We start from the raw sequence: 12,177 nt of genomic DNA on the forward strand, positions 1-12,177 counted from the left end.
GGTGTTAACAAATGGTAAATCTTTAGGTAAAAAGGGTTTGGTACTTCCTGCAGCACACAAACACCTTGCCAAAGGCTACTAGGAGTCACTTGGCACAAGCTGTAGCCTGCAATATGCGTTTCTTGGGGTCTCTCATTGCTCCAGCCCCAGCACTAGGATGAAGGCAGGAAAGCATAGGAGGCAGCTGGGGCTGGCAGGCAGCTTGCCTCCATTCCTCCTCTCTGCCCCCCTTTCCTCATATTCCCAATGCAGCTTTGCTGCTGGTGCTGCCAGGGCACGGCACCAGAAGCACAGGCCTGTTTTCCAGCATCCTTGAAGGGTCAGGCAGCCCTGGCTATGCCAGCTAAACTCGTTAGCATGAAGACCAAAGCTGAAAAGCCAAGCCACTGGCTCTGGAGCATGAAGGAGGGCGAGTGTGGGGGTTTTGCAATTCAAAAAAATTCAAGCCGGACAGAAAAATTCCAGCAAAATATTTTCTAGTTGCAGCTTGCCCAGCTGTCAACACTGTAACCCTGCATGGCGGCTGCTCAGCCCTGGACTGGAAAGTAACCAGGATCTGATGTTTCTTGGGTATCCCTCATAGAGACATAGCAAATAAATAAGACGAAGATAAAGCAACACGTGAAAGCTGGGGGTGGCAATCTGAACTGAACTGAAATCAGTGTTTGAAAAAATCAAAACCCTGCGTGACTTGGACTGCCTTCCTCAGGTTGAAACATCATCCATTATCTCCATGGGTGCATAGCACCCATAACACTGCTGAGTGCTGAGCGTGGGGGAGAGTAGCCCCGGGGCATCCCTTCCGGTGGAGATGCTCAGTCACCTTCTGCTTGGCTTCAGCATCACTGTTCCAGGACAGACTATGGGCATTAGGGTGGCATGGCAGCAATGGGGTGGCAGTCCTGGCACTGCTTTTTGGGAGATGGAGATCTGCCCTGTCCTTAGAAGCCTCCCAAGAACAGGAGTGGCATCACCCCTGTGAACCCCCACTGCTGCCCTCCCCCACCATCAAAACGTGTGGGGAAACCTCTGCTGCACCAAAGCCCAGGCCTCCTTCGCGGCGAGGGAAAACGCTTTATTCTCCTCCTCTTCCCAGCAACTTTTGGGCTATTTCAGGCCCGGTTTGGTGCCTCCCCCCCCCACGCCTCTTTCCTAGACTAAACAACTCCAACTTTGCCAGCGTTTCCTGGGCGCCAGCCGACCCCGCGGCCGCTATGTACTACGGACCCTTCGTCCCCCCGCACACACTCGGGACTCTGTACGCGGGACCGCAACGCTGGGCCGCAGCTGGAGCCCCCGGTGGGGCCGGCCGGGCGGCGGGGCCGGGCCGGGAGCGGGGAGGCGGGACGGGGCGTCCCATTTCCTCCGGGCGGCGGGAGCCTCTGCTGAGGCGGGTGGCAGGACGAGCAGCGGCAAGGGGGTAGGTTGGCTGGGCGGCCGGAGCCTCTGCTGAGGCGGGCGGTAGGACGAGCAGCGGCAAGGGGGTAGGTTGGCTGGGCGGCCGGACTGGGGGCTACCCGGGAGGGGGGCTGCTGGGCGTTATCTTTGGCTTTGGGTTGCCCAAGCCCAGGGCTTTTCTTTAAGGCTGTATCAGCTGCTTCCGTGCCCCCGCGGGCGGGCAGCAGTGCAGGCAGTTGCCTGCCCCGGCAGGGCTGGCGCTGGGAATGGGGTTTGGGCAGGTGCAGGCAGAGCCAGGTGGCTCGAGTGGCACTTGAGAGGTGGCGATGGAAAGCAACCTGTGCTCAGGGGACGTTTGTCAGATGAGGGCCTGCCCAGCACCAGGGGATTCGGGTCGAAACGCCAGAGGTAGGGCTGTGCAACAAACTTTGCTCTTAGCTCTCCTTGGAGAGCCGTGGGGCTGGCCCAGGTGGGTTTGTATCCCCCGAGCCTCTGCAACCGCAGATGCCTGTGATCCACCCCAGGGAGGGCCATGGGTGGGCTGGGTAGAAGCTTTCTGCCAGCCTGGGGAGGCAGCACAGCCTGAACCGTAGCTTAGGGGAGCCCGAGATGGCTCAGAGGAGCTCCCGGTGCTGTCAGGAATGACGGTGGTGCTTTTCTAAAAGCAAAACTGGTCTTTTGGCCAGGAGTTGCACTGATTCCGGGGCCAGTGGCAGCCAGGCACGTGCAGATGGCAGAGCGGGCTCTAGGCAGCAGCTTGCAAAATAGTTTCACTTTAACCCTGTTATCCAACACTCATATCAGTAGTTTTCCAAATTCCTCACTTTAGGGGAATGAAAACATCTACACACAGCTTCTGGCTGGCATGTTTGGTGGTGGTGGGAATAAGATGAAGCTTTAGATGTTTTCATTTGTTGGATGGTGGCTTTTGGTGGTGATGGTTTTTGTAAGGTTTGAGGAAGATCTCTAGAGACTTGCTGTGAGTTCTGGGAGACTGGCAGCAAAACTCTTGTTATTCACTATTTCCAAAATAGTAACATGCAGTCCCAGCTAAGGAAACTGCTCACCCTCAGTGTCAAGTTTCATCCAGCTTTTCTTTAAGTCTGCAGGTGCAAATGGGAAAATAGATGTCACTCGTGTGTGTATGTGTAGCTGTGTCTCTGCTAGTTGTACTGGAGAGCTCGCAGGCTCCAATAGAGAAGTTAGCATCTCCTAGCCTGTCCTGTAGCAATCACTGCCAGTGGAAAATAGATATAAAGCTGATATAAAGCCAGTAACATAAAGTAGTCAAGTTTTATACTGTGGCTCCTGCTTTGCACTATAGCATCAACTGGATGAAGTGAGGTCTCACCAGAAGTGAGGGTGGCAGCAGGTCAGATGCTTTTGAGTCACCTCCCCAACTCCTGAGTTGCAGCTGGACACCAAGCATGGGGGAGTTAAATAACTTAGAAATATCAGGGCCAAACCCCAGAAGTCATGAGCTGTAGGCTGATCCATCTCCAGAGCTGCCCCTGCTTTCAATATGGATGCAGGGAGATGCTCCCTAGAGCAACTCTGCTCCTACCTGAGCCAGGCTGCATGTCAGCTCAAAGGAGCAGGTTGAGCTTTGTTAGGCTGGAGGGAATTTCACACAGACATAAGAGCCCGCTGAGTGTAAGCCTAAAGGACTTGCAAAATCAGGTCCTAAAACATTTCCAGCTCTCTCCCCTCTGCCACAGTGACCCCGGTGTAGCAGTTTCCAGCCCTTTGCCCCCTGTTTCAAGCAAACTGCAACTTTTCCACGAACTCTACCTTCATCATCAGCCACTGTGGTTGCTCTGCAGGATGTGAGCAAGCCAGCATTGCCAAGGCAACCCCTCTGTTTTGTTTTCCCCATGCTCAGGCTGTCAGCCTTTACCCCTCCAGCTCAGCCAGGCAGGCCAGGCACACCAATGGTTTGTGGTGCCATCCCAAGCGGGCCCTCAAAAGAAGCTTGTTTTCCAGCCACAGCTGCCCGTAACTGGAGGAGTGGCAGATGCTCCCCACCCTTGAAAACCGGCTCTTTCGGAGCCAGCATGGATTAAAGAACCTCATGTTGGATGCCCAAGTTCAATTAGAACTTACACAAGCTGCGCAAACCCCAGCCATGCAGAGCTACCATCAGACCGAGCCATCAACCCCTGGCTGTAGGATATCCCAAGCAAGTTACCATGTCAGCTTCACCCTGAGTTGCTGCCAGTACCAGCTACCGAAAACCAAAGAGCAAATTTAGTAGGGCACTTAGCAGCCCTACCTGGGATGCTGCCCTAACTCCCAGTGCCTCCCTGGCCCTGTTTCTTGGTCCCATATCTTGATCCAAAAAAACCAGCTGACCTCCTAGACAGAGCTCCATGTGCATTTGGCACACAGTTCACACCCATCGTGGGCCACAGCATGGGTGCAGCTCTATCCCTTTGTCCCCTCTCTAAGGGAAGGTGTTGCTGTCACACCAAATTGAGCAGCAGCACAGATTCTCTCCTAAACGCAGCCCTCACTGTTCATGCGGACTTTCAGCTAGTGATGGGTGGCCTTGGGTAACCCCTCTTCCCTTGGGGTTGCTGGATCAAAAGGCACCAGTTTTTCTACTTCCCCTCCTCCATCCCCCCTTTTTTTTTTTTATATTAAACTGAAGAACCCCTTTATTGAATACACAGACATCCCTTCATCTACAAAACAAAAGGCAATGCACACACTGAAAAAGCATTTGAAAACCAGCTGCATAGCCATGATGAAAGGTGGCCCTGGGACTTCAGTGCTGCTTGCTCAGGGTGGTGGCAGGTACCTCTGCTTTCCCTTGAAATAGATGCTCAGCCACATCCTGCTTCAGGCTTGCCCACAACAGCCACAAGTCCCTGGCTGAGCACTTCAGGAGCAAGCAGCAATGGCCTCTGCATTACATTCAGCTCCGGTTTAAAGTGGAGACATTTCAAAAGGGCTCTGCTTTTTTTTTTTTTTTTTTTTTCCTTCTCTGCAAACAATTAATTACAAGTTTAAAAGGAAGTTCCAGCCTCCTTCCCTGCCCAGAAGTTTAGAGGCAATAAATATAAAGCAGCTCAGTGCAGGAATAAAATTGTACATCCTGTTTTGTCTGAAATTAAGGTGGTTGTTGTCTCAGGCTTGGGGTTTTTTACTTCTTTTTTGGAGTGAAGTGTACCATATGCATCCAGTATTCTTGCCTGGATAATGAGCTGTCAGGATATTTATGGATAAATGGCAAACCTGCATCACATAGATGATTCAGGCAGAGAAAAAGGAGCTCTGTTTATTTGTGTTGCAGTTTAACCTTTACTTACAGCTACCCAAAAAAAAAAGGCCTTGGTGAGGATGAAGGTTGGGACAGGGAGCAGTTTTAAGAAGCTGCTTTCACTTCTTCCTCCACTTGCCCTTTGCTAGTAATGCCTATGGGCAGCAAATAGCTGAGACCAGCAACCAGAGAGCCCTTGCTTATCTCCCCTGTAATGCTCACTGACAGCTCGAGGCAGGGGATAGGAAGAGGATGAATGGGATTTTAGTCAGCAAGCCTTCAGTGGTAGCCCCTGACTTCTCAGATGGGGACAGTGGCAGCATCTTCTGCCAGGTAGGGAAATGAGGCAATGCAGGGAGAGGTTGGTTTCCTGAGGCTGGAAAACTGCGCAACAGCAGTGGTGGGGTGGAAAAGGCTCTTCTGTCTCTTGCAGCACCATCCCTATCTCCAGGCTGCAGGCCTGGCCGCCCCACTATCCTGCTTGTCTATCTCCAAAAAAAACCCCCACTATATAAGTATGTATATCTATGTATGTATATATATTTAACTCCCTTTCTAGCAAGCAGAGACTGGAAGATGCAGTAGGCTGGACAAAAATCCAGCCATAAAATGTTGGCTAAATGAAGACATAGCCAAAGCCCAAACCACCTCCCAGAGCACTATCTTTCATTTAGTAAATCTCAAACGAGAGTTTTTCAGAAAGGCTTCCACAGAAATTAATACACCCATTTCATCACATTTCCCATGTGCGTGTTCAAAAGAGAAACCACCAGCTAATTAGCACCAGTTCAGCTACGCTTTCGTGCAGTTCAAAACAATAAATACACAGCAGTCAGGCTGTTTCTGTGGGGGCTAGAGAGTTTAAACCCCTTCTTTTTAACAGGATCTGAGCGCTTGTGAAGTCCACTTCCCATTCCTCCTGAGAGGTGCTTTGGCTCTGTAAGTGCTGCCAGAGGGAGAGCTAAGGAATTGGTGGTCATGGGGGACAAGTGGTGCAAGACTTCCAGGACACCTTTGGAGTACAGGCTGTACCCCTTAGATTTTTATTACATGGAAGTGGTGGCTTTTCTTATACAATGCCTCAGTTTCCCCTCCTGTGCACATGGGGGTTTCATCATTCTTTCAAGAGACTGTGGGGCTTGAATCCTGAAGGCTAGCAGACACTGCTGTGCTGAGCAAGAGTGAATAATGTTAGAGCCTGATACTGCCCCTGCCATATCTTCATCGGTACAGCACATAGTTTAGTGACCCCCATGTTGAACCAGAACTGCAGACTCATGGCACAAAGCCCCCTGCCCTACTCCAAACCCCTGGGAGCTTTGCTTCACCCCTGGAGAGGAAGAAAGCCATGAGCAGAGGCAGCAGCTCCCTGCCCCTGGAGGAGGGCTTTGCTGGGAGCCCTGCCACTCAGCAGCACCTCTCCCTCCCTGAGGGAAAAGGAAAAACCTTACGTCAGGCTGCAGAAATGCTCCTTGGCCCTACCCAAACCCTTGGAGCAATTCCCAGGTGAGGCACTGCAGAGGCAGCTCCTCCATCCCAAGCCAACCCTCGTGAACTCCCAGCATTGCAGTTGGTGCAAGGCTGCCGACCAGGGTCCACCCACCTGACCACCACCTGGAGTCCCACTGACCATAGTCCCCATCAAAAACCCAGGCAGTTTAACTGCAGCCTGCATCCAAACCTGCTGGCAGTGTCCTGGGTGCCAGGACCAGCCCTCAGCATGATGCCTCTGTGCTGCCTGGGCACAGAGCAGTGCCCTGCCCACATCAGCTCAGCTGCCTATCCCAGACCGTAGGCAATGAGAAATGGTCTCTCCAAACCAGACACCCCATCCCAAGGTGGATCAAGGGTAAGCAGAGACTCATGACGGTTTGAGTCACAGCTCCAACAGCAGCAGTACCACTCTGCAGCGTTCCTTTGTCTGGACCAGGCATGTCCCTTCCTAGACAGGAAAGCTCATCCTGCAGACAGTATTTCATTTGCTAAGAAATAAGCCCCACAAAAGGCTAAGAGCTCCATGCTTTGGCTGCCAAGCAAGGGTTGAGATGTATGTTGGGGGGGGGGGGTGCAGGGCAGGATTTGTGCTTGGCCAGCTACTAAGGCAAGTAGGGATCTCCAAAGCCCTCCTCACCCATCTCCACCACAGAGAATGAATCCCTGGAGAGGTTGGGAGGCAGTGTTTCTTACATGGGAACATGCAAACAGATGTGCCCAGCAGCATGGCCCAGCCCTTGTAATCCCAGACCCCTCTGAGGCAGCAGATCTCTTACCCTGCTGAGGCTTTGACTGTCCTCCCAGCTTCATGGAGAGAATTGCTGAGGGAGCAGGCACCCCATCCATGTGATTTCCTATCTCTGCAGGCACTATCCAAGGGAGCTTGTGGAGCCCACTAGCTGGTTACAGGAGCTGAACATATCTCAAGGGACCTTCAACCAGAGGGAGCAGCACAGGCAGACTGCCCAGGAGCCAACATGGAGCAGAAGATCAGCTCCTTCTTTAATTCCATCTTGGAGCTCATCCGTACCAAGCATGAGGAAGGGATCTTCAACACTGTCTGCCTGGCTGTGCTGTTGGGTCTGCCATTTGTTGTCCTCATTGCATTCATTTTCATCTGCTGCCACTACTGCTTCTGTAGCCGGCAAAGAAAAAGCAGGAAGGGTGGCCCCAGCAGCAATGGGCAGCTGCATGCTGAGAGGAACAAGAAGAAAAAGAAAAAGAAGAGGGATGAAGAGGACCTATGGATCTCAGCTCAGCCCAAGCTGCTCTTGCTGGACAAGAGACCTTCCTTGCCCATCTAGTGGACGGGATGGTGTAGAGGCCCTCTCCTCTGAGATGCCACCAGTCCTTTCAGCTCTGCACTGCAAGGAGCGAGGAGATGCCAAAGCTGCTGCCACTTTATGTTGACTTTCAAAAGAGGCTGAACTCAGCAGCCAGCCAGCATGCTGAAGAGCCAGCAGAGAGCAAGGCAGTCAGGCACAGGTATATGCAAGCCCCTTCTCCCCCACCATGACAGTGTGCCTGAGAGCAGAACCCCCTGCAAACAACAGGCATGCATATAAACACGTGCTCTGCTGAGCACCTAAGGGTGACCTGCCACCAGACTGTATGTACCTCCCACCATAAGTACGGCACACATGCACTGGGCTGGCATGCAGTGAGCTAGGTGTGAGGCGCTCTCTCTGCACTTGTATGCAAGCACATGCACTGTGGCACTGACAAGGGTGCATAGAACCACATGCACAAAAAGACCAAGCTGCCTGCACGCTCCCCCTGCACAAATACAGACAGCCACATGTGAAGCAAGCACAGGCACAGCGCGTTTGCTTCTGCTGCCACAGAGATAGCACAACTTGACTGTCTAGGCTTCATCCAAATCCAGCTTACACTGGAGATGCAAAGAAAGCCCAGTGCAGAGTTACTCCACAGCCCAAAGATGTGCCATCTCCCTGGCCACCAAACCAAAGGCAGCTGTGAGCATCTGAAGGCAGATGCCCTCAGCCCAGCCTTAGAGACCTCAAGACACCATCTTAATGCAGCAAAGCAGAAGGACGCATTGCCACCTAAGCTAGAGGCAGGAAGGAGAGAGGAGGCTTCAAGACTGACCTTTTCGCACCAGCACTTAAAAACAAAACTAAAAAAATCTTCCTTGAAAGACTGTTTTATACAGACTTGCCTTTAAAGAGCCCACCGTGCTACTGCAAGAGTAGAAACACAAGCTGAGGCTGTGTAAAGACTTAGCTATGGGCATTAGCATTATTTATTGAATGACTACTAAAGAAGAGCAGGACCAAAGGCCCCTATGTTACGGGGCTAGGCACACCAAAGTGGTATTGAAGCAGCAGACAGGCTTTCCTGACACACTTGGCTGTCCCCTCTCTCTGCAGCCTTTGTGCCACACATTACACACGCAGAGGGCTTCGGTACAGCTGTCAAGCCAGTCGGCTCTGGGATTTGCTGTAGAAGTAGAGAAAAGTTCATGCCCACGGTCATTCCTTATCCAGAGATTTATCGTACAGCTGGACCCTGCACCCCTTTCCACCTTTCTCTCTCCTCGGACACATGATGGCTTGGCCGGGCATAACAGCTAACAATCACACGCAGCTCTCACCCCTACTCTAGTTTTCACCCTCTGCTTCTCCTAAGCCTGAGTGCCCAGCCTACTGCTGAGGAGTTGGGGGTCTCCTCTGCTCCCTGATCCACCAGGCTTTGTCTCCCTGAACTTGCTTTACCAGCAAGAGATGTGTGCATGTGATGAGAAGCCCTATCACATCTGGTTTTTTGCCCTGCATCTGTACACTGGATATTTTTCTCCTATTTTCTTCCAGCTCTTAAGCTGCTGGAGAACACCAGAGCTGACACCCAGAATCAGACATCTAGGGGCCAAGCAGACAAACCAAAGTAGGCAAGCCTGGATGGAGCTGCCAGACTTCCAGCCCAGGCAAGGGCAGTGCCACCTTCCCCCAGCTCCCAGGGCCCACCCTGTCAGGGAGCAGAGCCACCAGTTAGAAGCATCTGCTTGTGCCACCCAGTCCCAGCGCAGCCTATTTTGTCTGATGTGGACAGGGTGGTGATGCTAACAACACGTCATGGGGTTTGGCTGTGTGTTGCTGTGCTGGGAACAGCTGGGAGGCCAGGCTTCTCCTTGCATAGCTGTTGAAATTGACCCCATATGTGCCTTCTTTTGTAGCTTGCTATGTTACCATCAAAATAAGTGTCTTCCTTCTCCTCCAAAACAGGAAGTAGCATATAATGCTATAAAAAAATAGGATTTGCCACACCTAAGCCTAGAGAGAAACAGGCAGGAGTAGCTCTGGTCTCTGTCTCAAAACCCCAGTCCAGTCAGGACCCTGGGGAACCAGCACTGCACTTGTATTATTCCTTCCCTCCTTTTTCCCATTCAGGTACTTTTCCCAGCCCTCCTGCCTCCATGCTCACCGGGTGGCCAAAGCAGCCTCCTCCCAGGGGCAGGAAAGCTGCTCATGCAGGTGCTCCTGTTGCAATCCAGAGACACCAGCAGCCCCCGAGCAAAGGGAAACACCATGGGAGGCCAGAAGCATACACAAACAAGCAGGGGCATGAAGGTAGCAAGTGCTGGCAGAGCATTGCCTACCTGGTGTAGAGCTGCTGGGGTTTGCACAGCTCCCTGCCAGAAGGTCCTTCTCTGGAAGTGACAGTGTGCAATGTTTCAGGTGAGGGCAGCCAGTTTCTATGAGAACCAGAGAACTGTCAAGGAAAATGTCTGATCACATGCACAACATACCTGATCCAGGTTTTGGGGAGTTCAGAGCCAGGCCTAAATGTCAAGATCTCTCTAAAATCATCATTCAGACTGAGCAGGAAGGGACCAGGATACAACCCTGCCCACTGGACCAGTGGATGGTCCCAGCCTCTGCACCCCTTAAAGCATGGGGGCTGACTTGCTTGGGGGGCTGCTGTTTTAGCCAAACTATGCACTGAATCAGCTGCCCCTTGAGGCAAAAGTGAAAGAGCAACAACAGCCTGAGGTGTACTGCAACCCATCACCCAGGCAGCAGCAACCCCACAGCCCAACTAACACAGCAGCAGGAGATGCATGGTACAGAAACTCCACTGCGTGGGTCCCCACTCTCCAGCCACCTCCACACTGTCCCCCATAACTGCATTTCAGTATCAACCTTCTATTTTCCTAAACAGTCCATACGACAGAAGGGAAAACAAAACAAACAATTTTTTTCTGCAGTTGTTTTTTTAAACCAAAAATAAACGACTCTCAAACTGCAAACAAATGCCTTGTCTCTAGCTCTCAGTTGTGTTTGTTTTCCTCGGGAAATCATCTTTGTACAGTATCCTGGCCCTAGATGAGACACTGGGAGGGCTCAGCGGGCAGCTGTACAGTCTCTGCCTGCAGCCAGCTGTGCAGCTCAGAGATGTTTTCTTAAAGAAACAGCTTAATCAAGGTTAATGGTCTTGCCTTGTTAGTGAACACGGCCAAGCTGCTCTACCCAAGGGCAAAAGGGAGCGGGAAGTATTTGTGCACTGCAGGTGGGCTACAGAGAGGTTTTTTTCCTTGGAGAGGGTAAGCAGCATAAACCCCAGTCAGTTTTGATCAAATAAGTATTTCATAGCATCACAGTCATCTGCATTGGGCAAGTCACAGGACCAGGCACACACCTCTGCTAGGTAGAGCCTTTCCTTCTCATGCTTCTCAGCTGGATGATTTACCAAGATGTACGTTGCCCACAGAGCTGAGGCCCTGGAAGGGACTGGTAGTTTATGTGCAGGACTGCAGCAACAAGCAGCTAGAAATGTTGGAGACACACTTTGTGGGGAGGGAGAAATGATCAGTGCACACCTTGCTTCTCTCAGGATGGCAGCCTTGCACACCATATTCAGGGCCAGGTGCTCTTGGGTAGCGTGGTCTGCAGAGCGAAGGGGAGGTTCCTGGGTTAGAAACAGGCAGGGGTGAAGTTGAGCATCTTGGAGCAGTCCAGAGATTAATGGGATGCAAAAATTGCCCACACAATCCCATCAAACCCCACTTAGATGGGAGAATTGAATCTTCACTGACCATTACTCTGTTTATTCAGTCAACAAGGCACTGTGCCTTGAGCAGCAAACAGAAGCAACACTGCTGCTTTCCAAGCAACTGATCAGTGAAATAAGACACATCTCTCCAAATCATACCATTCAGAGTGCAGAATCTTTGGGAGGAGGCATGCCTTCTCCCTCCTCCTGGATAAATGCAGGGACTGTGGGGAGGTGGGTGAAGAATTTGCCACCTCTCTCCCCATAGCAGCACTGACTGTACTGCACCCCAGATGTTTCACAATGGATGTATCCTGGCTGGTGGGACCCAGCAACAGAAGAGTCCCCATCAACACTGATGCCAAGAAAGAAAGGATCCTTCTGGTATTCAAATTCTGCCCCTAGGCTTGTTGCAAACCGGTGTATAAATTTTAAGTGATCTTAGGGCAAGGCAAAGGTTTCAGTAACCTGACCATCCTAAGGCATCACTGTTACAGGATTGGGTATCGCAGCAAAACAAGGGTAAAAGAGAATGTGAATATTTTTTATGGGACTATCCCAACCAGGCTGAGCCTTGAAACCAGAACAGCCAGTTCCTTAAGACAAACAAACTGCATTACCTGAGCAGTCCCAGCTTCCGAAGCTGTAGGACAGGCTCTGGTTAACCCCAAAAAGGTCTTTCTACAGAGAACAGCTGGTTACACAAAAGTTTCTCCTGCAGTAGCATGAAGAAATTATGCCATCCTGTGGCTGTTCGAAATACTGACTTCCCACAGTGGTCTTCCAGCAACCGCGAGCTTGACTGCCCTGCCTGGTGCAGGAGGGACCCACAATTAGGATGGACAAGTAAACCCTTCTCAGAAACTGCAAATAAGGTGTCTCATTTACTTAATCACTGAAATACAAAGCTGGTGCCACTTAAGAGAATATTCCCTGCTCCTAGCTAAGATTCAGCTTCAGACAGGGATTGTGTTTTGCCATAGCAGAAGAAATTGCTGCTGGGAACAGTCATG

The 12,177-nt window shown here is 51.5% G+C and overlaps 1 protein-coding gene across 2 annotated transcripts; it reads left to right on the forward strand.

Moving 5' to 3' along the window:
- Positions 1 to 1,432: 1,432 nt before the first annotated feature.
- Positions 1,433 to 7,648, forward strand: KIAA0040. 2 transcript variants are annotated; one of them, XM_080623296.1, is made up of 3 exons: positions 1,472 to 1,484; positions 5,544 to 5,599; positions 7,021 to 7,648. In XM_080623296.1, exon 3 carries the CDS (start codon positions 7,132 to 7,134, stop codon positions 7,456 to 7,458), a length of 327 nt encoding a protein of 108 aa, XP_080479422.1. In that variant the 5' UTR covers positions 1,472 to 1,484; positions 5,544 to 5,599; positions 7,021 to 7,131; the 3' UTR covers positions 7,459 to 7,648. The 2 variants fall into 2 exon arrangements, with proteins under 2 accessions (XP_080479421.1, XP_080479422.1); XM_080623295.1 differs by lacking the exon at positions 5,544 to 5,599 and having other exon boundaries at positions 1,433 to 1,484.
- Positions 7,649 to 12,177: the final 4,529 nt, after the last annotated feature.

This window comes from Psittacula echo, assembly GCF_963264785.1.
Source record: "Psittacula echo genome assembly, chromosome: 7".
Taxonomy (NCBI): Eukaryota; Metazoa; Chordata; class Aves; order Psittaciformes; family Psittacidae; genus Psittacula; species Psittacula echo.